The 27,992-nt window shown below is 31.6% G+C and overlaps 1 protein-coding gene across 5 annotated transcripts; it reads left to right on the top strand.

The window, feature by feature from the left end:
• The first annotated feature begins 1 nt into the window (after window position 1).
• LOC127708957 (protein zyg-11 homolog B-like) lies at window positions 2-27,976 on the top strand. 5 transcript variants are annotated; one of them, XM_052214210.1, is made up of 14 exons: window positions 2-108; window positions 2,153-3,055; window positions 4,386-4,485; window positions 5,169-5,309; window positions 6,453-6,629; window positions 7,301-7,354; window positions 8,209-8,319; window positions 9,065-9,206; window positions 13,962-14,032; window positions 15,220-15,282; window positions 18,848-19,045; window positions 19,992-20,044; window positions 20,986-21,083; window positions 25,183-27,976. In XM_052214210.1, the coding sequence occupies exons 2-14, from the start codon at window positions 2,202-2,204 to the stop codon at window positions 25,350-25,352; spliced, it is 2,232 nt and encodes a 743-aa protein (XP_052070170.1). In that variant the 5' UTR covers window positions 2-108; window positions 2,153-2,201; the 3' UTR covers window positions 25,353-27,976. The 5 variants fall into 5 exon arrangements, with proteins under 5 accessions (XP_052070170.1, XP_052070161.1, XP_052070151.1 ...); XM_052214201.1 differs by lacking the exons at window positions 2-108; window positions 7,301-7,354 and adding exons at window positions 120-219; window positions 7,589-7,642; XM_052214191.1 differs by lacking the exons at window positions 2-108; window positions 7,301-7,354 and adding exons at window positions 120-219; window positions 7,493-7,546.
• Window positions 27,977-27,992: the final 16 nt, after the last annotated feature.

Genomic DNA, 27,992 nt, shown 5'->3' with positions numbered 1-27,992 from the left:
TTTGGCAGGAAGACAACTTTTTGTGCATGGATTATCAAATTCCTTGTCAGATCAATCTAATTTTCATATGAAGATCATATTTTGAATAGTTTGAAGTTTAATAACAAGGTTGTTGTCTGTTAAAGAACGTAGATACTTACTCTGAAAAATTGTGCGCAGGTCGTCCTGTCATAAGAAGAGCAACAGGCTGTTTGGCAGTGTTGCAAGCAAGAGTTACATGTAAAAATACGTTAACTTTCGGTTACGTCACTTGAAATTGAAAACAGAAAAAAAATTCTTATTAAAACTAATAACTGGTACCAAGTACATATATTGCATATTTTTGCAATATTGAAAAAATGATTTGGAGGGTAACATTAGACTTTAAGACCCCCATGCATACAATAATCCCTTTTGGGATTTCAGTGCTGTCAAGTCTTACGCAATTTTTCATGTATATTTGGCTTTATTTTTCTTTAATCTTTACAATTTTTGCCAAATCTCATGCATTTGCTTCATGAAAGCTTGACAGCCCTGGATTTTGAGTGCGGCCAAATCAGAAAATCGCTCTAAACAAGCCCTATAAACGCTCTTTGGGATTTTTTTTTTATCAACGATCTGACCTTAAATCAGTTCCTTTTACACACACAACATTATTATGTACACATGACCTGAAGCAGGTAAGAATTGAATAAGAAGATATATTTGCCCTTCAAACTCTGTTAACATTTTTAAAATACCTTACCAAAAACAGTAGTTATAGATTCATTTTGTCATAAATATTCTAAGTACAGACAAACCTGTGCACCTAGAGAAGTTTAAAGGCATGGCAGAAATTGTTTGAATGCACAGAGAGAAGAAACGACGATATTTGTCAATTCCTTCTGAAATAAGGCTTGATAAGGGATTTTTAGGGGGGATCATAACAAAATAATCGTTCTGGGCACAGAATCCTCAAAAAGATTATCCATTAAATAGTCCTGATTCATTACTCTGGTCCTTACTATAAGACAGAAAACTTGCGCAAACTACAAAGTTTCTATGAAATCATCAATAAATTTTCCATTCCATATGATGATGGCAAAGATAACACAAGGTTTACCCCAAAACAAACATACACAGACTAATCCAGTGCAGCAAAAACATTTTTAATGTTAAATTTTCTACCAAACAATAAAATATTGGAACAAAATGCCCAAAAAATTAGCCTGCAGTGCTTCCACTAACTGTTTCAAGTAAAATCTCACCTGAAAAGTTCTCCTTGATCTGTTGATACATACACCATTTGTACACATACATGTACATACATTTATAAACTCATTCCTTATTTTTGTCTTATTCAAATTATAGGATGTTTGCATGTAATTTCATTTGTCTTGTCAGTCCTTTCGATATGAGACCAGAATATCGTTCCCCTACTCATATTCATCTGGATTTATTTTAGCCTTACAAACCTATCCCTTTGTTTGTCAAACTTCCTGTTTTCGTTTGAGTTGAACTAAGGGTATCTTGAAATATTTCACTGGTCTGGCTGACATCGAGATAACATTTTGTAGATGTTAAAGATATTGTCATTAGTCTCATAACCTTTTTTTAAAATCAATTCAGCTTTGTTTTACACATTATTGTGTACTGTACTTTACTTGATCAAGCACCATGAGCACAATACTGTGTTCACACACTCTTTTTATTTACATTGGAATGCAACATTCCCTTTTCGATTTTGCTACAGTCATATAATGTTAATGTTTCACCTGGATCCCTATTTAACAAAGAACTTAATAATATAAAAACTCTGTTATAAACAAACACTAGATAATATATTCCATCTACATCTTTTAACTTTTATCTGTAATGATCAATTTTCAGAGATCCTAATAGGCTACAACTTAATTACGTAACAAAGATAAAACGATTGTAGGGATGCAATTGAAATGATCAGTTGAAGAAGAACATACAACACCATTGGGCCATGGGCAAGGAAAAATGAAAAGACCAACATTTTCCACAATATCTGGTACAGAAAACTAAGGACTGAGCCATTTCTGATAAAGAAAATGTACTATTAAATGTGACAAGCTCTAAATCATATATGTTTTCAAAGTTATATTAATAGTTGTAGATTTATTTTAATGTTTATGCATAAACTTAAAATATAAATGTATTTTTTTAGGACTAAGGACATCAGGATATGTCTTGGATTTCGTAAAAACAGCAGCAAAATGTATGATACTCCAGTCAGCCTGCAGGGCTGCTGTGTAGACTTTATATGTGAAAATTTAGAGGCATTGTGTGATGTCAATCCAGTTGATTCTCCACTTCCCAAAATGACTTTTAAAGATCCTGATGTGTATTTCCATGGAGATTTGTCAGAACAGCTTTTGACAAAGTTATGTGACAAAGGAAAGTTGACTGATGATACATTAAGTCTATTTAATCCTAATACTACAAGCTTAAAAAGAGTATCTATTCAGAATTCACAGTTAACTACAAGAGGATTGAGAACCCTTCGTGCACACAGAATTTCAGATCTTGAGATTAAAGGTCTGCGAACAGTAACAGTGAATGATGTAATTGGTTGCCTTGGAGAATGGACACTTTCACATCTAAAATCACTGAATGTCACACATAGCACATTTATGAATAGTACTAACTTCATAGTAGTGATTTCATTGACAAAGCTTCAAAACTTGCAAAGTCTGAATGTTAGTCACACAGAATTCAATAATCATGGCCTGGAGATCATTGCAACAGATCTTCCTTGCCTTGAGAATTTGGACATCTCAAATACACGTGTCACAGATATATCATCGGTTAGAAAGTGCAAAGACAGATTGAAATCACTATCCATCTACAATATACGTCCACTAAATGAGGATGAAGTTATTCCCATTCTCTTTGAGATGAAGCATCTAGTTCACTTAGATATTTCCGAAGATCCATCAGTGCAGCCTCTTTTAAACTTACAAAATGGAAGATTTAAAATTAAAGCATTATTGGCTGTGCCATCTTGTCTACCATGTCTGACATCTTTAGATATTTCAGGAAAGGAAGGGGCCAATGAAACAATGATCAGGTAATAGTGCTATACATGCTCCACGAAAATTGTTGGACCTATCTATTCAGACCACCAACATTTCATCAGGTCTGCCATTTGAGCATGTTGCACTGGTCCAGTTGTCTACTGTTTGTACTGACAAAAAGGGTGGTTCTGATAGGAAGCATGACAACTCGTCCCACTGCCAAATCACCCCAGACGAAATCGCCCCACTTTTCCACCAAATCGACCCACTGATGAAAAAGGATAAATACCGTTAAATTTAGTCCTGCCAACTCGCCCCACTTATGAAAAAGAGTAAAATCCCGATGAATAAAGGTCTGCCAACTCGCCCCACTTATGGAAAATTGTAAAATCCTGATGAATTTAGTCTTGCCAACTCGCCCCACTTATGAAAAGTATTTTAATCTACACAATCTCCCCAACTGTAAATTTTTTTTTTTATAAGTGGGCCGAGTTGCATTGGCAGACCTTTATTCATCGGGATTAAACTCCTTTTCACAAGTGGGGCAAGTCGGTAGTCCTTAATGCATTAAGATTTAATACTTTTTTTCATTAGTGGGGCGACTTAGCAGACCTTGATTCATCAGAATAAAACTCTTTTTCATGAGTTGGGCGAGTTACTAGCCCTTAATGCAGTACGGTTAAATTCTTTTTTACATTAGTGGGGTGAGTTTGCAGACCTTTATTCATTGGGATTAAACTCCTTTTCATAAATGGGGCAAGTTATTAGTCATTAATGCAGTAAGATTTAATTCTATTTTTTCATTAGTGGGGCGACTTAGCAGACCTTCATTCATTGGAATTAAACTCTTTTTCATAAGTGGGACGAGTTGGCAGGACTAAATTCAACAGGATTATACCTATTTTCATAAGTGGGGGTAGTTGGCAGGACTAAATTCAACAGGATTTTGCCCTTTTTCATAAATTGGGAGAGATGGTAAACAAGAGTGGGGCGATTTGGTAATGGGGCGAGTTGTCATGGATTCGTTCTGATACATTCACTCATATTGTTACTATGATAGGTAGTTGATCAAATCATAAGTCACTGGTAATACAAGATTTACCTGTTCAATTTGGGGTCAGAAATTATTTTAAGTGTTCACCTATTTTTAAAGTTATGGTAAAATGAAAGAAGATTGATCTGTTACTGATCCCTTGTGAGACAGCATTCTCTGATGGAAATGAAATAATAATAATAATGAACACTTGCACTTGTTATTACATTTTCACACAGACTATACACCAAAAAATTCTGATTTGTGATCTTTTATTTTAAAGAATTAAAAATGTAAATTTGTTTTTTAAAGAAATGATTGTAATTATACTGTCTGAAAATTTATTTTAGGGATTTTATGACAACACACACTATGAGATTTGTAGGTGCAGCTTTAACACCTTACTGTGAATATGAAATGTTGGCAGATGAGATAAAGACAGATATTGTGGTAAGTCCATTGTACCTGTATTTCATATACAAAGACAGGGTAGGATTAGGGCCCTTTTTGGCCTATATTTTTACTGAAATTTGAACTTTTCATTTTGGATTTCCATTTATGTCTGTTTAAAAGTTGAAATAATGGAAAATTAAAAATGAGTATTTTTTTACCCATGACGTTACAATATATATACAACTCGTGCAACTGTCGTCCAGAAAAATACAGTTCAACTTGTGTTCATGAAAATTATTTTTTAACCTTTTAAACTTTGCACATACTTAAAACGATAACTTTTGAGCTCAAATCACCTGGATTTGTGATACTTAATTTTTGTGTGCTGAAAAGGGCCTTAAAGTCACCTCCTCTTTTATGATTTACTCTCATATCTACAATTAAGCCTAAAATTGCTTAGAGAAAATGGATTATCAAATAAAATCTCTTGATTTTGATCATAAGTGGGACATATATTTACTTTCTTCTTTTGTTGTAATTAAGTTTGTTATGTAAACATATAACAAAATCTCCTTTTATTATTCATTTATATTTGTCAAATAGGGTTGGGAATAGGGTATAAGAAATAATCATTATAATTAATGCATGCATGTCTTGATACATGATTCATTAAAATTGGGTTTCCAGTTTATTCAGGGTTTGGTTTAAACATGATTTAATATACGTTTATGTTTGTAAAGGTCACTGGTGAGGCCAATGAGAAGCAGATACTAGAAGCTTTAAGGAGATATGTATTAAGAGCAGTTTATGTTCAGAAGTCTCTATATACACTGTTCAGACTGACCCAGGTCATGGTAGAACCTAGAGAAGATATCATTAGGGTAAGATTTCAGTATATGTCAATTCCCATGTAACAAATTTGGGATGATAATTATTTTGTTGGAAATCTGGTGAGTTTGTCAGGTTCTTATATGGACAGCCTTGCTGCAGACCATAATGAGTGATGTTTGGAGAATGTCATGATCCATGGACAGCCTTACTGCAGACCATAATGAGTGATGTTTGGAGAATGTCATGATCCATGGACAGCCTTGCTGCAGACCATAATGAGTGATGTTTGGAGAATGTCATAATCCATGGACAGCCTTGCTGCAGACCATAATGAGTGATGTTTGGAGAATGTCATGATCCATGAACAGCCTTGCTGCAGACCATAATGAGTGATGTTTGGAGAATGTCATGATCCATGAACAGCCTTGCTGCAGACCATAATGAGTGATGTTTGGAGAATGTCATGATCCATGAACAGCCTTGCTACAGACCATAATGAGTGATGTTTGGAGAATGTCATGATCCATGAACAGCCTTGCTGCAGACCATAATGAGTGATGTTTGGAGAATGTCATGATCCATGAACAGCCTTGCTGCAGACCATAATGAGTGATGTTTGGAGAATGTCATGATCCATGGACAGCCTTACTGCAGACCTTAATGAGTGATGTTTGGAGAATGTCATGATCCATGAACAGCCTTGCTGCAGACCATTATGAGTGATGTTTGGAGAATGTCATGATCCATGGACAGCCTTACTGCAGACCTTAATGAGTGATGTTTGGAGAATGTCATGATCCCTGCGAAGACCACTTTGGTTGTTGTCTAAAAGAGTATTTGTATGTTTTATCAGTATAAACTCATTCACAGGTGAACAGATGACATACTTAATAAGCTACTATTAAACAGTTTACACACTACCCTTCAGTTCGCACAAGGTACTTCATTTAAAAATTAGTCTTGCTCATTTTAAACAATTTACTGTGAAATATGGAGATTTTTGGGGATTGGAAGGATAACCTTCTAATTAAAGATACTGTCATATGTTACCTATGTAATATACAGGAAGATATTTCATAGTGAATCACCCAAATTAAACAGCAGTGAGTGTGAAAAAAACAACCAAGAGTGATTATAGATCTGAATTACCTTGGAAAACTGTAGTTTATTATATTTCGGTTTTATTTTCACAGCTTGTATTACCAGCAATGAATGGACATCCTAAACAACTAGGTGTACAAATGGCTGCAACAGCCTGTTTATATAACCTGTCTAAAGGGGATGTTGGAATGAAAGTCCATCCTGCATGCCTGAAACATGTGGTCAATTCTACACTGTCAGCCATGGAAAACTTTCCCAATCATCAACAGGTATCTCATTAATGATTTCTTTTACCTTTTTTATATGCCTGTCTTTAAAGACAGGACATATTATGGTGTACTGTTGTCCATCCATTGTCAACACTTTGGACAATAACTTAAAAATGCTTTCGCCAATATTAATGAAACTTTGGAGAATTGTTCATTGGATTTTATTCATCAAAGAAAGGGGGATTTTCCAGTTTTCTGACTATAATTCAAAAATGCTTTGAGCAATTTACATGAAATATTGACAAAAGTTCTGTTTCGATTTTCTGAAAATTTCTGATTTAATGTTTTGGAGTATTGGGACTTTATTCATAAAAAAAGGGGATTTTTCTGGTTTTCGGACAACAACTCTAAAACTTTATGTTTGCATGGGCATAAACAGACGATCCTACTGTCAAGCAAAGGTTAAATATATTTTTCCAAGTAAATTTACAAAGATGACTGTGAAATATCCTTTTCATTATAAATAGACTGAAATTTATTTGCACACACTGACTGCAAAATTGATAATACACTAAGGGAACAACAGTTTACAGACCATGGTTTTCATCCTACAGAAATCTAACAAAAGTCATGAACTGTTTATGATCATAATTTACTTTGAAAAGATAATTATTTTATCAAAGATATTGATAAACCAATAATAACGATTATACTTTGGATATTGTTTGTAGTTACAGAAGAATGCCTTGTTGACATTGTGTAGTGACAGGATACTACAGGATGTGGTAAGTAGATTGTTGGCCAAGCAGATTTGATATTGTTTGTAGTTACAGAAGAATGCCTTGTTGACATTGTGTAGTGACAGGATACTACAGGATGTGGTAAGTAGATTGTTGGCCAAGCAGATTTGATATTGTTTGTAGTTACAGAAGAATGCCTTGTTGACATTGTGTAGTGACAGGATACTACAGGATGTGGTAAGTAGATAGTTTGCCAAGCAGATTTGATATTGTTTGTAGTTACAGAAGAATGCCTTGTTGACATTGTGTAGTGACAGGATACTACAGGATGTGGTAAGTAGATTGTTGGCCAATCAGATCTATTTATAGGAAAATCGGCATGTGGTCTTGTTATAAAAGTGTCAATTCCTATACAGGTCACTTCAATCATTGTCAAGTCCTGCTCTTTTGAAAGTGAATTGTGACTGTTGGAACCTTTTTATGACACAGTTTACATGTATGTCAGTGTTTTATTTCTTTTTCATGTGACAATAAAGTTTTCATCACAATTGTAGACCTGGATTGAAAGTAATATGAAACTGTGTCAGGCAGTATTTATGTAGAATTTCACATATTTATTTATACCTTTAAACAAAAATTAAAGGAATATTCACATGATTTAACAGAATGTATGTTTTATTGTCTATATAAAATAATGACATGTGGTATGATTGCCAATGAGACAACATAAAAATCAAAGAACAAATATATAAACAATTACAGCTTACCAAACATCCTTAAACAATGAGCATGTTTGATAGTGTACTCTAACATACAATTGGTAATTATGATATACACAAACTATTTATTGGGTTAATAAGCATTTACAATATTGATTGACATAGATATATATTTTGTAGACATTTGATAGATATAGATGTGCAAGGCTTGTAATGGAGTGCCTGTGCCAGTTTGATGAAACATCTATGAATAGGATGTCCGTTGCTATATGCTCAATACTTGCAGCCAAGGTTAGTTTTTATGTCCCACCTAGGGGCATTATGTTTTTCAGTCTGTGCGTCTGTTCGTTCATTCGTCTGTCTGTCCGTTCATCCATCTGTCCCACTTCAGGTTAAAGTTTTTGGTCAAGGTAGTTTTTGATGAAGTTGAAGTCCAATCAACTTGAAACCTAGTACACATGTTCCTTATGATATGATCTTTCTAATTATAATGCCAAATTAGAGTTTTGACCCCAATTTCACAGTCCACTGAACATAGAAAATGATAGTGCGAGTGGGCATCCATGTACTATGGACACATACTTTTATATAAGGAATGCCTTATTCTGGAAACATTTACCTTTACTTTGATTTTATTGTTGGACATGTGAAAATTATACTAATGTTTCAGCATTGTCATTTTTTTTTAAAGTTTATACTGCTAAAAGATTATTTCTAATTTAATTCTTTTTAGTGACTAAATAGATGATTTAAAGACCCTTTTAATTTCCTTTTTGTTTTCTATTATTGTCTGCTTTAGTAATGGTATTACCAAAAAGACTATGTGAAATAACATTTTTATGATTTCTTCATGTTGAATCTTATCTCCACAAATCTGTATTGAAAATATGTAAATTTCATTCTTAAATATCTATAACAAGTCAGCTGAGAAGTATAGTCTCTATTGCACAGATGGAACCAGCAAAACAGAATCAATAACGAAAGAAAATGTCATATTTGTATTATATAGATTGTTAATGAGTAAATTTTGTTTTAGATTTCAACAGAGCAAACATCAATGCTTGGAGCCAAAGCAAGATACATGAAAAAGATGTTAGAACTTGTGAAACAGAAAGTAGAAAATAAAGTGATAGATATAACTCTTAAGTTTACACTCAGTGCTTTATGGAACTTAACAGGTAAACATTACACATATATAACGAGGCTTCAAAAAAATAATTGAGCCAGCCAAACATTTTTTGTCTTACCCAATTTTAATCCCTCAAGACTTGGTAACAACTGGCAATCATTGTAATCAGTTGGGCATCATTTAAACAATGACATAAAAGCTATATTAACCTGACTTTTGGTATAACTTTGATGTTCTGATGTAAACTGTTAAATTGACAGTGCATCACTCAAAGTGTGCAACATCAGCATACTTATATCTGACTTAGACTCTTTATTTGTGCAAAATTACGCTGTCAAAAACTTTACTTTAGTTTTTAAAAAGCACATTTTCCTGTGTATGTTTACAAAGCATGATTGAGTTTAAGTAGCTCTTTCCACGTTATTTCTTCAAGAAAATACTCAAAATGAAAGTTGGATCAATGAAGTTTTAGCATTTTTGAAGAATTCTGATGCATTATTAAATCTCACACCTACACTTATACTAGTTCTGACGATATTTTTTTCGCTTAAAACCTTTACCACTACCTTTTAAAATTTGTCATCAAATCATATTAATATTGGTATTTTCTGATAATCTAAATTTTTTGACTAAACAAGATGTAAACTGCTGAAATTTAAGAAAATGACTTTAAATAAAACAATCAGTTTCTGGTACAAGATAGTTTACCTGTCGTATAAACAGGTAAATTTCAGCTGTCAGACAGCTATAAATTAACCTTGATTGTAATGAGAGGGTATTAAAGTAGGGTTTGTTTTGATAGTACTTTTTCAGCATGTCACTTTTATAACAGGAAATGTGTGGCTGTTTAAGGGAAAAGGTCAGGTCAAAATGATCGCATTAACTTCAATTTTTTCTGAATTATGTTAAAATGAGAAACCCAAGCTATATGTTCAGGCTCGGCACAACAAGTCAAAAATGTAATTTATAGGACAAGTCCGGACAGTATGACCGTTTTGGAAGCCCTGAAACTCTTTTAAGTTTACCCTCGGTGCTTTATGGAACTTAACAGGTAAACATTACACATATACATGTATAACTCTTAAGTTTGCACTCAGTGCTTTATGGAACTGTAAAAAGTAAACATTACACATAAATAAATTTCAGTGTAAAAGTTCTGATTTGCTGGATCTATGATAGTACAAATGTATGTTTTTACGTTTTAGATATGAGATGCAGTCTTACCTGAAAAGATTTTTTTTGCCCCCATTAACTTATTTGTGTAAGACATCTTTGAAGCAAGATATCTCTTTGTGAAAGGCTGTGGCTTATATTGAAATATAAATGACAAAATCTCAAAATGATGTTCTTTTTACATTTTTTGTCTCGCCTGTGATGAAAGTTGAGAAAGCAAGACATGGGGATTACAATCCAGCAGCGGCAGTGGTGATTGTGTAAACTATTTGTATAGAGCTTAATATTTCAGAAGCTAGAAGACCTGGATGCTTCATACCTTGCATGCAGATACCTTCTGTTACGAAGTTTCAGTCAGTCATATGTCCATTGACCTAATTTTCACGGTTCAGTGACTGCTTGAAATTTTTTTTTGAAAAGTGAAATACTCTCTTATTATGAGTAATGGGATAACTATATTTGGTATATGGGTTCCTTGGAAGGTCTACATTTCAGTCGGGTAGGGTTCACCTGACCTGGACCATTTCATGGATCAGTGATCAAGGTTAAAGTTATGTGGTCAAGTCCGTATCTCAGATATTATAAGCAGTAGATCAGTTGTATTTGGTGTATGGAATGATTGTAAGGTGTACATGTCTGACTGGCAGGTTTCATCTGACCTTGACCTTATTTTCATTGTTCATTGGACAATGTTTATTTTTTGTTGTTTGATCTGTTTTTATAATACTATAAGCAATAGGTCAACTATATTTGGTTTATGGAATGATTGTTAGGTGTTCATGTCTGTCTGGCTGGTATCATCTGTCCTTGACCTCATTTTCATGGTTCATTGGTCAATGTCAAGGTTTCCTGATTAAATCTGTTTCTAAGTTACTATAAGCAACATCATCTTCACAGATCATTGATAATGTTAAGTTTATGTGATACTTGTTAGTTAAACAGGCGAGACATTTTAGCATGTGCACTCTCTCTTGTTTGAGTTTTTGCCTATTAACTTTTAAATTATAAAAGATATATAACCTTTTTAAATAGCAAAAGTTATCAGCAAGACAAGATCTACAAATAAGTCAAGTTTGCAGAAATTGTTAGTAGACTCGTGATAGGAGTGATTGCCCTTAACCCTTTCATACCGAAGTTATCCTTTTGGCACCCTCGTGTGCATGCCGAAATGATCCTTTTGGCACATCGGTGTTGATGCCGAAATTATCCTTAAGGATACCTAAATTTCTATTTTTAGACTATCGCAATCAAGAGTGCAATTTGCATGTTTTTACAACTGAGAACGTAGAATGGTTAAAACTATTTTTAAAACATATTTCAATTTAAGAAATAAAAGAATAAAACTACCAAAAATGTTGGCAATAAGTGTCAAATTTCGAAGCGTATCTGAAAAAAGTTTACGACTACAACAAACATGGCGGACGAGAATAATCCCAACAACATTCTCGTAAATTTGACAAAGAAAGCATAAAAAACAGCAAAAAATAATTTCCTTTAGAACTTTATGACATATTTGAGGTTAGTCTATCAATTTTCAATCGTTTGTATGGTGTTTTAGATTCGAAATCAAGCCTCGTGGTGTCTGGCAGGTGCTCGTATTCCTCGCAAAAATAGCGATTTTCTATCACTTTTTTGATCGCCTCAAAATCAACTAAAAATTAAGTTTCTTGTATCGTGTTGTATGTCATTAAATTCCTGTGATTTTCAAGATAATTTTCATTTTTTTTGTTAGTGTCGTCATCCCGTGTTATTATTTTAAGAGTAATAAAACCAACAAGCTAAAAATAGAAAGCCGGAAATTGATGTTGTTATGGAAAATATGAAAACAACATGGCGGAATCACGGCGACATAACTTATACTATCCGGAATAAGTTCATTTCTTCGCTTGATTCAATTTATAAAAAAGATTAAAACTATTTTCTTAGATGCTTATTAAATAAATGTGTTTATTTAGCGAAATTTTAGTCATCTTTGTGGGATAATTTTACTAAAAATAGTGATGGAAGTAAGTCTCGTCTCTTCTTAAAATATCACCCATAAAAAAATGTCGTCTGATGAATCCGATGATTTTGAAGGCTTCACCCGGGCAGAGGTCGACGAAGCTGAAGCAAGATATGAACAACAACTGCAATTTCAGGGTATAGGTGATGACACGGATGGTAATGAAAGTTCAGAAGAATCTGATAATGACGATTTTATTTTACCCTTTTCAATATTTTGGGCATTAACTAAAGAAAAGATACTGTGGATTCATTTATATTCGTGGGTACCAATATTCGTGGATTGAGGAAAACTTACATTTTCATGGATATTTAATTTCGTTGTCTCGCCAAAGTTTGCATACAAGACTATAGAAATTAATAATTCGTTGAACATTTAAATTCGTGGTTTACCTGTTCCTACGAAATCAACGAAAATTGGTATTCAATGAATAATAATGAATACACAGTAGGGAGAAACTTTTAACAGAAAAAATGATCAGCAATACAAGATCAACAAAAAACAGATTTTTGTCATGAATTCTGTTCTAGTCCGCAATGTTGGAGAGTGTCCATTGTTGAAGATGCACATAGACCTAAGTGAACGAACCAGGCTTTTTAGAGCCTCTAGTTTAAATTATGAATATCAAAGAGTCAAAAAAGCCTTTTTTTTAAAATTATCAAATTTATTTGTTCAGTGTATGTTCACTGGTGTTAATATGTCCTTTGATTGAGTTAAGCCATTTCAGTTGATATTTTATAGTGTGTCTTTCTATGTTGTGATGTTACACTATTGTTTCAGATAAGGGTGAATGTTTGGTACCATTAAAACGTTTAAACCCGCTGCAATTGTTTCCACCTGTCCTAAGTCAGGAATCTGATGTTCAGTAGTTGTCGTTTGTTGATGTGGTTCATAAGTGTTTTTCATTTCTCGTTTTTTATATAGATTAGACCGTTGGTTTTCCCGTTTGAATGGTTTTAACTAGTCATTTTTGGGGCCCTTTATAGCTTGCTGTTCGGTGTGAGCCAAGGCTCCGTGTTGAAGACCGTACTTTGACCTATAATGGTTTACTTTTTATAAATTTTGACTTGGATGGAGAGTTGTCTCATTGGCACTCATACCACATCTTCTTATATCTATTATCTCCTTTCTAAAAGTGATTGTGATATAGAATTGTGCCTCAGTAGGTGAACAGTCAAATAAAATCAGAATGGTCACCCAATTGTACAAAAGAGTGGACAGTGGAGTCAGATATCAATGGTAGTTATTTTACTAGTAAGATAGTATTTGCATTTTTGAATTCATTTAATAGAAAAACACCATACATTTTGGAATACATGTACAACAGAATTTTTTGTGTGTGTTCCAGTCTTTGTTAGATTTTCAGAGCTATTCAAACCACAGGTTTTAATACCAAAACAAAAAAATTGTATCATTGATATGACAGGTGCAAATCTTAAACAACAATTGAAAGATTTTTTAACAGATCAATGAAATTTAAATTCATAAATGACACACAAAGTATTAAAATTGAGATGTTTGGATAATTTTGTACCAGTCATAAAACACCAGTTGTAAATTTGTCATGGGTTGTTTTACTGTAGATTGATACTGATTGTCTTATTTATGTTTATTTTGTCCATGTTTTAGATGAATCTCCGCCAACATGTCATGTATTTCTAAAGGAGGGAGGTTTGGATTTATTTATGGAAACCTTACAGGTCAGTTATATAAAATAGATGATTAGAATCAGACACCGTACAGTAAGTACAAAAGTGGCTTTCTTGATTTTAGAATGAGGTGTTAGCTAAAAGACTGGATTTCACTGACACTTTCAAAAAATCGTCAGTACCTTATGAAATAGCACGTCTCAAACTTTTATTTATTGATCTGAATGATTTTTAAGATTCCAAAAACAAAACTTAGAAGAAACAATATATATACATATTGGTGGGGAAACAGCAATGTTAGATAGTTAGTCTTCTGTGCTGATAATCTTGCAATTTCCTATCTATAAACTAATAGAATTTTCTGTGGGGCGCAGCTTGATACGACTGCAGAGTTCGAACCCTGAACAGTTGGGGCAAGTATGGACACTTCATTCAAGCTTGATAAAGCTCTGAATTTGGATTGTGATTAAATATTTGACACCGCATAGGTTTCTGACACAGAATGAATGTGGTCAAAGAACAGAGAAATTTGAAATTTGAAATTGGACTTTTACCTATTATGGCCCAATATCCAAGTTCAAACTTTATTTATACATAATTTCTTCTCTAAAATTAGATTTGAAGCTGTATCTATTTTTAACTATGACTCTACTTACAATTTCTATAAATTGTGCAAAACAGCTCTGAATTTGGATTGTGATTAAATATTTGACATAGAATAGTTTCTGAAACAGAATGAATGTGGTTCTAAAATCTGAAAATTTGAAATTGGACATTTACCTATTATGGTCCAATATCCAAAATCCAAGTACATGGTAAGATTCAGTATATCAAAGAACCCCTATAATTCAATTTTTGTTGAAATAAAACAAATTTAACTTTAACTCTGTCTAGAAACCAAATGTCTTAGTACGACGACGCTGACAATACCATAACATTATATGAGCGCAAATATTTTGTGGTTGTATAAAATGGGATAAGAACTATGTGGTTCACAATACAAATAAAATTTCTTTCCCAAATAATGTATGCCCTTTATGCTGCAATCATTTAAACATTTCAGAAGACTTAATACGCATATATAATAGGTGAAAAATTTAGAATTTTTGAAATGAATCAACAGTTTATAAAAATTTAAAGCCTTTGATTTTGATCAACATTATTGATAATAGTATAGGGGAAAATCCTAGCTATTAATCTGTATACCAGTAGTGTACAAACTAAGATGTATTTTACAGGTTGTCAGTGAAATGGAACCAGACACAAGAACACAAGTGGAAACAAAAATACTTGGACTGCTGGTAAATATACTAATAAAAATGATTAATATTATCCTCTGCCTTATTCATTAATTGATTTCTACATAATAATGAATATATGTAATGGCACAGGTGTTATAAAATAAGATGTGTAAATCATCATAGTTTATTATGGATAAATCCTCAATATATATCAGTGTTCTCCCCAGGCCCTTAAAGGACCGCGGGCCCGCGATGTATAATTTTTTACGTGATAAATTTTCAGTTAAAAAATCATAAATCGGTAAAGTTTGAAACAACTTGTTAAATCTTTTCCGTGCGGTATAAAATTCCAGGTGAAATTTGACCAGTTCAAACCATTTCAACACAGATTGTTTACACCACGTGATCGATTTACCTTATGAGGTTAACCTTGTTGATTGGATTTAATCGATGTAATTAACACTTGTAACATGATTCTTGTGTGTTTTAATTAAGAGTTCATAACTTTATGATCACAGATAACTATTTTATGGCTTCACTCTCCACCCTAGATGACCTGTGACAAGTCGGCAAATACTTTGTACACAAACAGTGTCTTAATTGACCCGATAGGAACATTTTTTGTACCTCATAATGGTGGCTCATTACGTATAATGGACAACTATACATTTCCCAATTCTTATATTATAGTATTATATGTCTCTGATTAAACCATGGCCAATATTATCTTTAATTATGACATTGTTATTGCATGAAAGTCGGGTTTCAAACTGTCTGTACATATCACATGACCCAGTTAGTTCACATAGAATATTCAAGTTTATTTACAATTAATTGCAATCTATTATATTTTATAAATAAAATGCATGACTGTACCTTCAAACTGGATATCTATATCCATAATTAATGAATAACAGAAGTAATCTTGCAAATTTTATCCATAAGCACATGTTAAATCTATTTATATCTACTTCCTGTCATTTAGGCGGGAAAATAGGGAGACTTAGTTGTTGACATTGAATATGGTTACTTATAGATCTATAGACCAAAGATAAATTTATAGATTTAGGAATTCTTTTTAAATGGTTCATGACAAATAAAGATTTAGATTTTAGGGCAGTATTAAGTCTGTATCTATGTTTGATTATCACCAAAGACAAGGAAGGTTAATATTTACATGAAATCTATGGCAAAATGTTCTAAAATTTATGAAAAATTTCTTTTTATTAAAATCTAAGATAGAAACTGGTTCAAATAATAAAACAATATTTGCAATTGTTCTTGTTAATTTTATATCTTCTTATGACAGGAATCCTTTCACATACAACAACTTTTTTTCTAGAAACTAGAAAGTTTTTTAAATTGAACATTTTTGTTCTCTTTTGAATGATATTTTATTTTTATTGATTTTGGATTTTATAAAAGATTTAATTTCTTTAAATTCAGATGAATATTTTATTATGAATCATAATTTATTTATTTTACAAAAATATTAAAGTATACAAACTGTTTTTTTTATTTACTTCTTTTTTACCAATAATTTTCTGAATCAATGTCTACATAACACAGTACCACAGTGTTAAAACAAAACAAGAGACATAAAAACTACAGTAACTAGAGCTAAGCGATGCGACGCAACACAACTGATTGCATGAAATATTTCACCAAGAAGTCCACACGCGTTACCCTGGTGCTATCCAAAAATCCTGGGGAGAACACTGTATATATTATCATAATTGTATTCTGTATCACATAAACATTTCTTCTTTTATCAAAATTTCACATTGAAAATTTATATGTATTCTTCCTCTTTCTAAATTTTAATTCATATAAATTTTGGCAACGTCAAATATACAATAGGAAAGAAACAAAAATAAAGATCATAAGTATGTTTCATTTCAGTATATAAATGTTATACAATATAAACCAAATGCATCAACTTTCTATTTTCTAACTAAAAATTTCTTTCTTAACTTTATCATAATGTTTAATAATTAATCAAGTCCTTTAAACTTTAAACAATTACTAAAATGTAATTTTGATAATGAATTCCCATATTAAATTACTAAATAAAATGTTTATCTCCCTTATCAAATTATCTCCCCTTATCAATACTGCTTTTATAACGTACTTCAAAAATATGACTAAACACGTGTTATCATTTGTTAATAGCAAACATTTTACAACTAACTGCTAAGCTAATAAAGCATACACTATCAATAGCAGTAAATTTAATCTGTATTAACAATTCTAGGAAGTCATAGTTGATAAATATAATTACCACATACCGTAAGTAAGGTGAGAGTAGACATCTCATCACGAATAATCACAAATCTTTATCAATCTTTCTGACAATCATAGTTGATCACAATAATCTTATGACACCTACAAATAACATTTATAGTTCAAAATAGGTACTTCTATTGGAGTAATAAAGATATTATTTCTGATTTACCTCGCTCTCATTTTATTATATCATTTTATCAAAATAACTTTTATTCATCAAAACACACAACTGATCAAGATTCTTTAATTTTAAAATATTTGCATAACAATTCCCAATATGTAATGTACCTTATTCCAGACTTATTATAAAAATCTAAACAGATACTGTATAACTAAGTTTATAACTTGTGAATGAATAATGACTTAATATATAACTTCTACATCTTTACTCTTAAACTGTCTTAAATGTGTAATAACTTTATAAACTATGAATTATCGTGTTTCATCTAAACCACATGCTACACATGGTACTTTTCTCACTCAAAAGTTCACTATGATAACAACTTGTTTAAAACAATAAAATTAGTTCATAATAATCATAATTCAACTGACAATATTTGAATCCTCACTATTTTGTTTCCAACATTACATTTCACACATTACATTGTGTTACAAAAAAACTTGTCAGTGACAAAAATGACTGTCAACCTCTCTTTAAACTATCCACGCTATTATCTTATATAACGCAGTCGACTCTAACCTACAAGAGTTTCAAAAATCTTTTTTTACAATAAAATCAAAATCTATTAATTTTTGTCTTTATCTTCTTTTTTATATATTCTTTGAATATCTAAATCACTAAAGAGTAATTTTTTAGAGTAAAAATAATTTCCAAACTAAATTTTAATAACTGTACAAAGGGAAACAATTCAATCTAAAAAATTATCAAAATCTTATATCTCTCATGTTACATATAAATTACATTAACTTGTAAAGGTGTAATCTGATATTCTTGCAACTGGTCAATTAGTGTTGAACTCAGCTAATGATATTATGAATGTTGTCTGAATGTTTGGGCATCAACATTTTAGTTTCCAGACAAAATCTTTTGAACCAGTAGGAATATCTTTTTCAAACTTGGCATGCCTCAAGTGAAAAAAGACCCCTATTAATTTTGGCATCAATAGGTCAAATGTCAAGGTCACAGCAGCTATAAATGGTAGTAAATTTATATTACATTCTTGATATTGCATCATAAATGGGTTATTGTTTCTAATTTGAAAGACTATTCCCAACCTGTTAAAGTATCACAGAGACAAAATATCTTTGTTTGTATGAAAGTAATTCATGTAATATTTATAGTGGAAATCTTGAACGTAAAAGTTTTATTTTGTTTCAGAATAATATTGCTGAAGTGAAAAATCTTCGAGAAGCATTGATGAGAGATGACTTTATGATGTTAGGAAGGAGATTAATGCATGCAGATCAAATAGATGTTGGATACTTTGCTGCAGGAATTATAGCACACCTAGCTAGTGATGGTCCTCAGTCATGGCTTGTAGGAACTCCAGAAAGAGAGGAGTTATTAAATGAATTAGTAAGCAGTTGTAGAAGAGGCAGTTCTGGGTTATACTTTAATTTTTGTATGCCCCCCACCGTAGTGGAGGGGCATTCAGTTTTACCCTTGTCTGTCTGTATGTCCGTTCATCCGTACATCTGTCCGTCCTTACATCCCACAAATTGGTTTCCGTTCTCTAACTTTAGTTTGCCTCAACTAAATGTTATGAAACTTATACACAATGCTTATTACCACAAAACACAGATCAGGTTTGCATTTTGGTGGTGTCACTTTTACTGTTCTAGAGTTATGCCCCTTTACAAATGGAAAAATTGCTGAATTTTTCGTTTCCGTTCTCTAAGTTAAGTTAGCTTCTACCAAATATTATGAAACTTATAGACAATGCTTATTACCACAAAATTCAGATCAAGTATGAATTTATAACGTTATATGCAAGCGGGGGCATCATCTGTGTCCCATGGACACATTCTCCATTTATTTCATTCTATAACTACAATGTCAAATTTTTTCAATCTATGTAGAAATTGTAATTTTGAAAACCGCAAATTTTGCTTGTTTCGTACTTATAATGTTGGGTAAAGTAGATAAATGCGTTCTGTATAGATCTTGTTTATTCAATGTCTAGCCATTGCTATATGAGTAACCTCATAAAATATAAGTGTCAGTTAGCAACGTTTACATGTATGAAATCACGCTAAATTTACAACAGACTGGCCAACTCTCATGTTAATAGCAGCTATATATGAAAAGAACATGTTCGCAATCTATGTAATTTTCTATTGATTGGAAAAAAAGTGTCAAATACTAGTGATGACCTTTTCAATAATATTCCACATATTTTATATCCTGGCAATTTAAGTCTTCACCCATTTGTATTGAAAAAATGAATGTAACAAAAAACTTTATAATACCATGATGACACTTTCAATACATAAGTTTATATTATATATCTCTTAATTTGTAGGGTGAAGTTGTTCTGAAATGGGAACAACCTAGTGGTGAAATGGTTGCATACAGGTAAAATATACAGATACTTAATAGTATTGGTGTATGGGATGTTCAAAAACTTAAATAGCAGAAATATAAATCAGTACTTGTTGAATTTTTATCAGTCACTTTTTACTTGCTGCTTTTTACACCTTAAACCATGAAAACATGAAAAACAAGACTGTTGAAAAAATATTAAGTTTTGAATTTCAGTAAAAACAGTCCTTTATTGAAATCTTAGACATTTCCACTAGTTTTATCCAATGTTAAGATGTCTTACATTTTATTATATTTTGTAACTCATATTATTCAGATGAAAACTAACGTCAAAAAGATATAAATATCACAGGTAACTGAGGTTATAAAAACACTAATTTTGAAGCAGAAAAAAATATCATAATGTATATTGAAAGTTTATAATAAAATACACTGTCCTCATGTTAAAATGGGTTCTTCTTTATTGCTTAGTATACTGTAAATTCAGAAATTATTGCGTGCATTTATTATTGTGATATTTAAAGACAGAACAAAAATGCGAGATTAATTATTGTGATTTCAGGAAATGTTTCATACAAATAAATGTATCAGATATCAGAATGCAAGTTATAATTATTGCGATACTCACCCAGTCACATTATTCTCATTAATAAAACTCGCAATAATTTTCATGCTAAGAGAATGCTGACTATTTTCAGGGGTCAAAGTTAAGACTGTTCTCTATGATATAGATCAAAATCTTGTCAGCTTCATAGATAGTAAATCACTTAGTCAGTTTTTTCAAAACTCAAATCTCCATAATGATAGGAGACAGTGCTTTTAAGTTAAGATTGTAGTAGTTCTTATTCTAGAAGACTGTCATTTAAATCGTTTGGTTTGTTATGGTAGTTCAACCTTGCATTTTCCTTGTTAAAAGCTGGTCTGCATGTAGATTTGTTAGTTTAAAGTATATTGTCATTTATATTTATTTTCAGGTCTTTCAAGCCCTTTTTTCCTTTACTAAGATGCAAAACAGCACCAACTGTACAGTTGTGGGCTGTGTGGGCTATTCAGCATGTTTGCACTAAAAATGGTAAGTTTTATGTGATGAGCAGCTATCTGAAGAAAAAATGAACTGCTTAGTCTTTAGAATTCTATTTAAGATTTTTACATTGTTCATTCTTTAATAAACGTATGATTAAACTGGCATAGAAAAAATCAAGCTATTTATTGCCCCTTGTGCTTTAATTTGTTTTGTATATTACACCCGCCCCCTAGGCAAAGGGGGATTAATTGTTACCCTTAACTGTCCGTCTTTCCGTCCGTCCTTCCATCCATCCAAAAGTATTTTCACATATTAAAAGCATGCTTGAGCAGGGGTATCTTGTCCTCGGACACATTCTTCTTTTTTTACCAATGTGTTTGATACCTTAACATTCCAAGTGTTTGCTATAAGAAAAGTTCTGTAAAGATCAGTAGAAACTTAAGAATGTTTAAAGGGAAAATTCGCGATTTTTTACTTATCATCTTATTATGTTCATAATACCATTAAAAACATATTCACCAAGTTTTATCTGGATATGAAAACTAGTAAATAAGAAAATTGGGAATTATTAATTCTATTTATTCAAACTTCCTGACTTATGTGACGTAGTTTAAGTCTTTTTGCATGCCGGGAGTGGATTAATCTCATTTAAAGTCTTGTTCGTTAATCATCTAATAACGCGATTTAAAGCGCATCAACGACTTTTGGTGTAGCTATTAACCAACTAACAATTCAGAAAGAAAAGTGATCAGCCGTGCATTTTTTTAAATTAAAATTTACGATTTATATTTTAAGGATTTCTGATATGATTATAGTAATAAAAGCAAATCATACAATAGAATTTTTTTATGATTTTTTTTTCGACGGATATTTTTAACAACATATATAACTGATAGTATAATAGAAATTCACGTTTGTATTCTCCCCTATTACTTCAGTCGAGGATTTGTCTTACTATACAAATCATTGCTTCAGTCTAGTACTGTGTAAAGGCAATGCATGTGTATTATGCTGACACCACCTGGTAAAGGCGTGGTTAAATTCACGGTAATTAAAAGATTAGCATTATGTAATTTTAATCCTTTGATCTTCACTAGAGTGGTGTTTGTCCTCAAGGGTTCACCGTTGCAGGTATGAGACAGATTTTTTTTAATTATTAAGGGAGGAATATGGTGGCAAAATACCTTAATTATATATATATTTTTTTAACATTTTGCATTTGCTCAGTTTTTAAATAAATAGGTGAGTATTTTGTTGTAACATCGAAATTCTGAATCACTTTGAATAAAATAATTATATAAATATTATAAATGGCCCACGAAAACGAGCGTATAAATCAAAACAGTACTATTTTAAATTATCATCGGTAACCTTGAATATTTAAATGTGCAGAGAAAATTATCAGTTACAAAAATATAGTTTTGTCGTCCAAAGCGATCTTCATTTACCTAATCAGGAATGCCCTTATTAAAATATTATAAATCTCACAACGTATTTATATAATTCTTAAGCTATTTGACCAACGATGTTTAAAAAAATTAACAGAATCAATCTAACGTCAACTTTCCTTTTTTAAATGGAGACAGAACGTCGAAATCAATTTTCAATGTGCTTGATATCTTGCCGGTACCTTTGTAAGACTTATCATTCATTCATAACCCCACTCTAAACCAGAGACATATATACGTCTGTTTAAACTGACAAAAAAACTCCTAAAGCGGACAAGCAGTATATTCTGTAAATTTCTGAGATTTAATACAAAGAAATAAAAAAAAATCCCGAAATGAATTTGATCCTGGAAAATATTCACATCCTCATTCGGTCTGAAAAAAAGATACGAATTTGGTATACAGAACATGCAGAAATGTGAATGTTATAAAACCTCATTGTTATATCAGAAACCATTATAAATATGAACATGTATACGTAAGACCTCATGGGACGTCACCTAACCACATTCAGGTAATATACAAGTAGCTCTGTTATACCCGGAAATGCCTCCCCCCCCCCCCCAAATCGAGGAACAGTATATCTTACAATGTGTATATTCCTGCAAAAATAAAAATAAAATGAGAAAAAAGAAAGAGATGAACGGTAAGTCACATCAGATTCAGATATTTATATAGTTGCTTGTCGTTAAATAGAGATCTAGTGTATACATGTCTCTGCGTTAACTTATAAAAATAACAGGAAATAATAACCTTGAAATAGATTTATGATGAATACTTTGCAACTGCGACACCCCTTTTTATCACAGCGTACATGCATGCATTTAAATGACTCCGTTATGCGATTTAGAATGACAATCGTACGTACAATCCTATAGTTCATGGTGAGTCCTTTTCTATCAGATATGCGACTTTTCGTATTTATATTTTCTCTTATATTACCGGTACTGTCATTTAATATCTAATGCATAAGTGCAATATTAAGAGTGGTTAAATCCCCTACAAGCTAACTAAATAAATAAATCAACCCTCTAGCTGACCAGACGTTAATACAACTACCATCAGTCTATCCGGAGTGAAGTTTCTTTATTTCTTCAAATAGGCTTTTGGGTATCATTAGTGCACGTCCAGTGGCATATATATATAACATGCATGTCGGACCAGGAAAATGTGATGATGACGAATTTCTTAAACTGTTCGAAATAATCTTATTGAAATATAAATCTGTGATTTTACTATGTCTATAGCTTCGAACCAAAGCAAGTTAGATATCGACCTGTATTTAAATCAGATTGGTTCTGGGTGTTTCTCTCGTATATTCAATATACTTGTATGATATTAGTTCTATATTGCGACTATCCATAGTATCCGTATTAAACCTTCCATCTAGGCGTATAAACCAATGATCGATAAGTGCCGCACATTTTGTTAAATCAATATTTGTATGTTTCAAAATGTCCATAATTATTGACAACGAGTATATACTTACATTTTCCCCAATTTACCCTTGGAAAATGTGTAAATAGATTTTTATTTCATCAAATCTTTTTTTTTTTTAATTATTTAAATTTTCATAAATATCATTCTTTACACCAAAAATTTTATTTATAAACAAGCGTATGAGTTTAGCAATGACTAGTAGTATATCACTATCGGATACGCTATACAAAGTTGTATATTACACCTGATAGATTCAAAATGGAAGTTACATGTTCTCGGCCGTGTACACTGATCAATACCCCCAGAAAAGAAGTGATGCACGAACTTGTTTTATGTAATTGTGTAATAACAGTTTTAAAGCCCGACAGGAAATTGCTTGAATACCTGTACGTGTCACCTCTCAATACCTCTGGGAACAATCCCTTTAGCCATTCTGGTGATCAGATAAGGCCGGAAGGTCCGAATTTATTTTAAAAAGTTTATTACATAAAACAATTATGAACAAACTAGATTTTCAAAAACAATTTTACACGGAACACTTATTTATAACTTTGACTTTTTAACTAATTTCAATTTCTTGTTTAAATACTTCGTAAACAAAACAGTTTCAAAACGACAGACCATACTATTAGTACTAGTTATTTAAAAAATAATATATATAAAATTACATTTTCCGTATCAAGTTAGTTAGGAAAGGTTGCACAACCATGTCTTTCATAATCTTTTTTGTGACCCGGGAAACTGTTTATGCTTTCCTTGTCGGATAAAACAACCGTACGCTTGACAAGATATCGACACTCAATTACGGCTACGTTAGGTTACTACCTGTTTTGGTCCTTTGTGGTTTATAGATATATCGTGGTCAATATTCGGGGAGGATGTCAAAATGGCCGCATGCGGAGAATTGATACTCTAAATTTAAAATCGATGGTGATCTCTTAACTTGCAGAATAAAACTTTAATATCTATGAATTTGTGCTTTTTTATACATAATGAACAGAATATGAATTTTTCATTTTTTTGCGAAGTTTCCCTTTAAAGAAATATAAAAATCTTTTTGAATTAATTTGAATAAGATTTAATTTGTTTCTCCAAATATTGAATCAACAAACAAACAAAAATAACGTTAAAAGTAAAATCCCCTAATACATACATTTTATTGAAGTTTTGTTGTATTTAGTTTAATGCCAGCTATTGTCTATTCTATAAATTAGATGGAAAAGTTAACAGTATAATTATACCAAGAAAATTATTTTCAGGAAACCGTTATTGTCCCATGCTAGAAGAAGAAGGCGGTGCCCATATTTTAAGACAAATGATTGACAATCCTGAGTCACATGAACATGTTGTTCAGATTTCCAAAGATATACTCATTCTTAGCAGGGAAAACAAGGCTCAAGCTCAGAAGAAGCGAGAAAAGAAAAGATAACATAGTTCTCTTTAGAGCTTCAATTTTATCTTTGAAATTTCCTTAAGATATTGGGAAGTTGTTCCATCTGCAATCATTTTCCTCCTTATTACTCAGAATGGGTGAGGAACTTTTTGTGAAGATAACTAGAAGATATTGTAAATAAATGTTAAAGATTACCTGCTTCAACATGTATTTTGTTTCTTTTAATGTTATTATGTTTGTTTCCCTTGATATTTTATAAGAAAATGACAAGAAATTACAGTCTGTGTATTTCTGCTTTGAATTAGTGTTTGAAATGTTTTATCTATACAAAAGTCTTAACCTAAAAGTAAGGTTAAGAAAAAAAACAATTTCGTTCATGACTGTAACAGTTTTATTATTTGACATGACATCAGATAGTCTTTTTGTACTCTGAAAATAATAGTGGGATTTTCAAACTCAATTTGAATCTAACAAAATGTCTTTTGTTACAATTTAAGTGCTAAGAAATGAAGTGCTCACATTGACCTGATCAAGTTTGGAGTGTATGATGAAGGTCATATTCCTTTTTGGTTCTTGAAAATTTTATTTAATTTGTTATGTTCTATATATCTACAACAGCAAGTTTAATAAAAATGAAAAAAATGATTTGATTGGTAAATATTTTACTATAAATGGACTTGTTTGAAATCAAGACTAAAATCTTTGATATTGTCAATCATGTTTACATATGAAAATTAAAAAAAATGCTCAAATAATCATGATGTTTCTTTCATAGTACGAAAGCCAATGGGTATTAATTTGAAATTGATTTTATTTGTGGTTATAAATTTCTTTGTTAATTCTGCGGAAATATCAATGCAATATTATTGTTTATCTGTGAAGGTTCATTTATTGTCCCATTTTAATTCATAATATTACAGTATATTGTTGATTGTTTTTTGGTCATTTTATTCATTCCAATTTTGCTTATTCTTTACCATTATAAGATATACATCATGTTTAACTTGCTGATATCAGATAAATGTAAAAGTGATCCAATCGGATACCAGTCTCATTGTCATCTGTTTTTCATTTGTTGATATTTCTCCTGTAAATAAAATTTCACTGAGATGATGATGAACCATATTAAATTGTCTGTATATGCTTGACAGCATTATCTAACATGCATTTCTATCTTTTAAAAATATTCTTCAACCTTTATCTACTTGGAAATACTATTACAGGTACTTGGAAATGCCAGTTTCAATGATTCATTGGAATTTTTGGTTCTTAGAATAATTGTTTCATACTTTTGATACAATCAAATTATTAAAGAGTAACTAAGTAATGCCTTGTGTACTTTTTTTTTTTCCATTTTAGTAAACAACAAAAATCAGGAAAATAGATACTCGCAACAGTATGATAATTTTTTAAAAGTACTGTAAATTCAGTAATATATGTATCGATTCAAATCTGTGAAGACCATCCAATTTGTGACCATTAACTTATTTGATTTATTAAATTCATATTCCTACATGAATAAATAAGTGATGTGTTTTTAATGAGATAAATGTGCTGTTGGACTTTTGCATTCATAGAAACATTGCGATAATTTCTAATTTTCTTTAAATTGAGATAAATTAATTTAACTGATGGAAGTTATTTTGATAAACTGTTAAAGTAAGAATTTTTGTGTTTTCCTAAATTGAGTTTTTTTTTGCAGTGCATACTTATAAGAAACGAAAATATAAAATCGGAAAAAATGATTTTCATGGTTTTTCACACTAATTTTTATTATGAGTCATTTTTATACGACCGCAAAAAAATTTTGTGGTCGTATATTGGTATGACGTTGGCGTCGTCGTCGTCGTCGTCGTCGTCGTCGTCGTCGTCCGGCGTCGTCGTCCGAATACATATTGGTTTTCGCACTCTAACTTTAGTTTAAGTGAATGGATCTTTTTGAAATTTGACCATAAGGTTAAATACCACAAAAGGAAGGTTGGGATTGATTTTGGGGGTTATGGTACCAACAGTTAAGGAATTAGGGGCCAAAAAGGGGCCAAAAATGAGCATTTTCTAGTTTCCAGACAATAACTGTGGAACGGTGTATGGATCTCTCTGAAATTATACTACAAGTTTCCATACCACAAAGGGATGGTTAGGATTTGCTTTGGGGGGTTATGGCTCAAGCCGTTTAGGAATTAGGGGCAAAAAAGGGGGAAAAACAAGGTTGTCCTGGTTAATGGACAAATACTTTAGTACAAAACATAATTTAAAGCAGTGTAAGGGAGATAAATCAAATACATCATTGAAATTATCTCCCTTACACTGCTTTTAAATTATGTATAAAGTAATGGTTAATGAACAATAAAGATAATTTAAAACAGTGTAAGGGAGGTAATCCAAATACAACGTTTTGGTTACTTCCCTTACACTGCTTTTAAATTATGTTTAAAGAAATGCATATTTATAAAGGAAGACCAGTAAAAATATCTGCAAATGTTTTCATCTTTTTTTTTTACAAAAAAAATCCATATGAAAGATTTGACACTATATTTTTATTAATTCTATTATAAAATAGATTAAGTTAGAACTATGGTAAATTTAAATGGGTAATTATGGTTGCCAACTCCATTGGAAATTTGAATTGAGATTATGACCATATCTATAGGGAGAGAATTTTTTTGGGAGAAAAAG

This window comes from Mytilus californianus, unplaced genomic scaffold, assembly GCF_021869535.1.
Source record: "Mytilus californianus isolate M0D057914Y unplaced genomic scaffold, xbMytCali1.0.p SCAF_1, whole genome shotgun sequence".
In the NCBI taxonomy this organism is placed as follows: domain Eukaryota; kingdom Metazoa; phylum Mollusca; class Bivalvia; order Mytilida; family Mytilidae; genus Mytilus; species Mytilus californianus.
This window is presented reverse-complemented; position numbering and strand designations above follow the sequence as displayed.

Excerpts from the sequence above, each read along its gene's own strand:
- LOC127708957 (XM_052214201.1), top strand. Across the intron at positions 6,630-7,588 it reads ACTTTCCCAATCATCAACAG|TTACAGAAGAATGCCTTGTT; the intron begins GTATCTCATTAA and ends TATTGTTTGTAG. Across the intron at positions 9,207-13,961 it reads TGCTTTATGGAACTTAACAG|ATGAATCTCCGCCAACATGT; the intron begins GTAAACATTACA and ends TCCATGTTTTAG.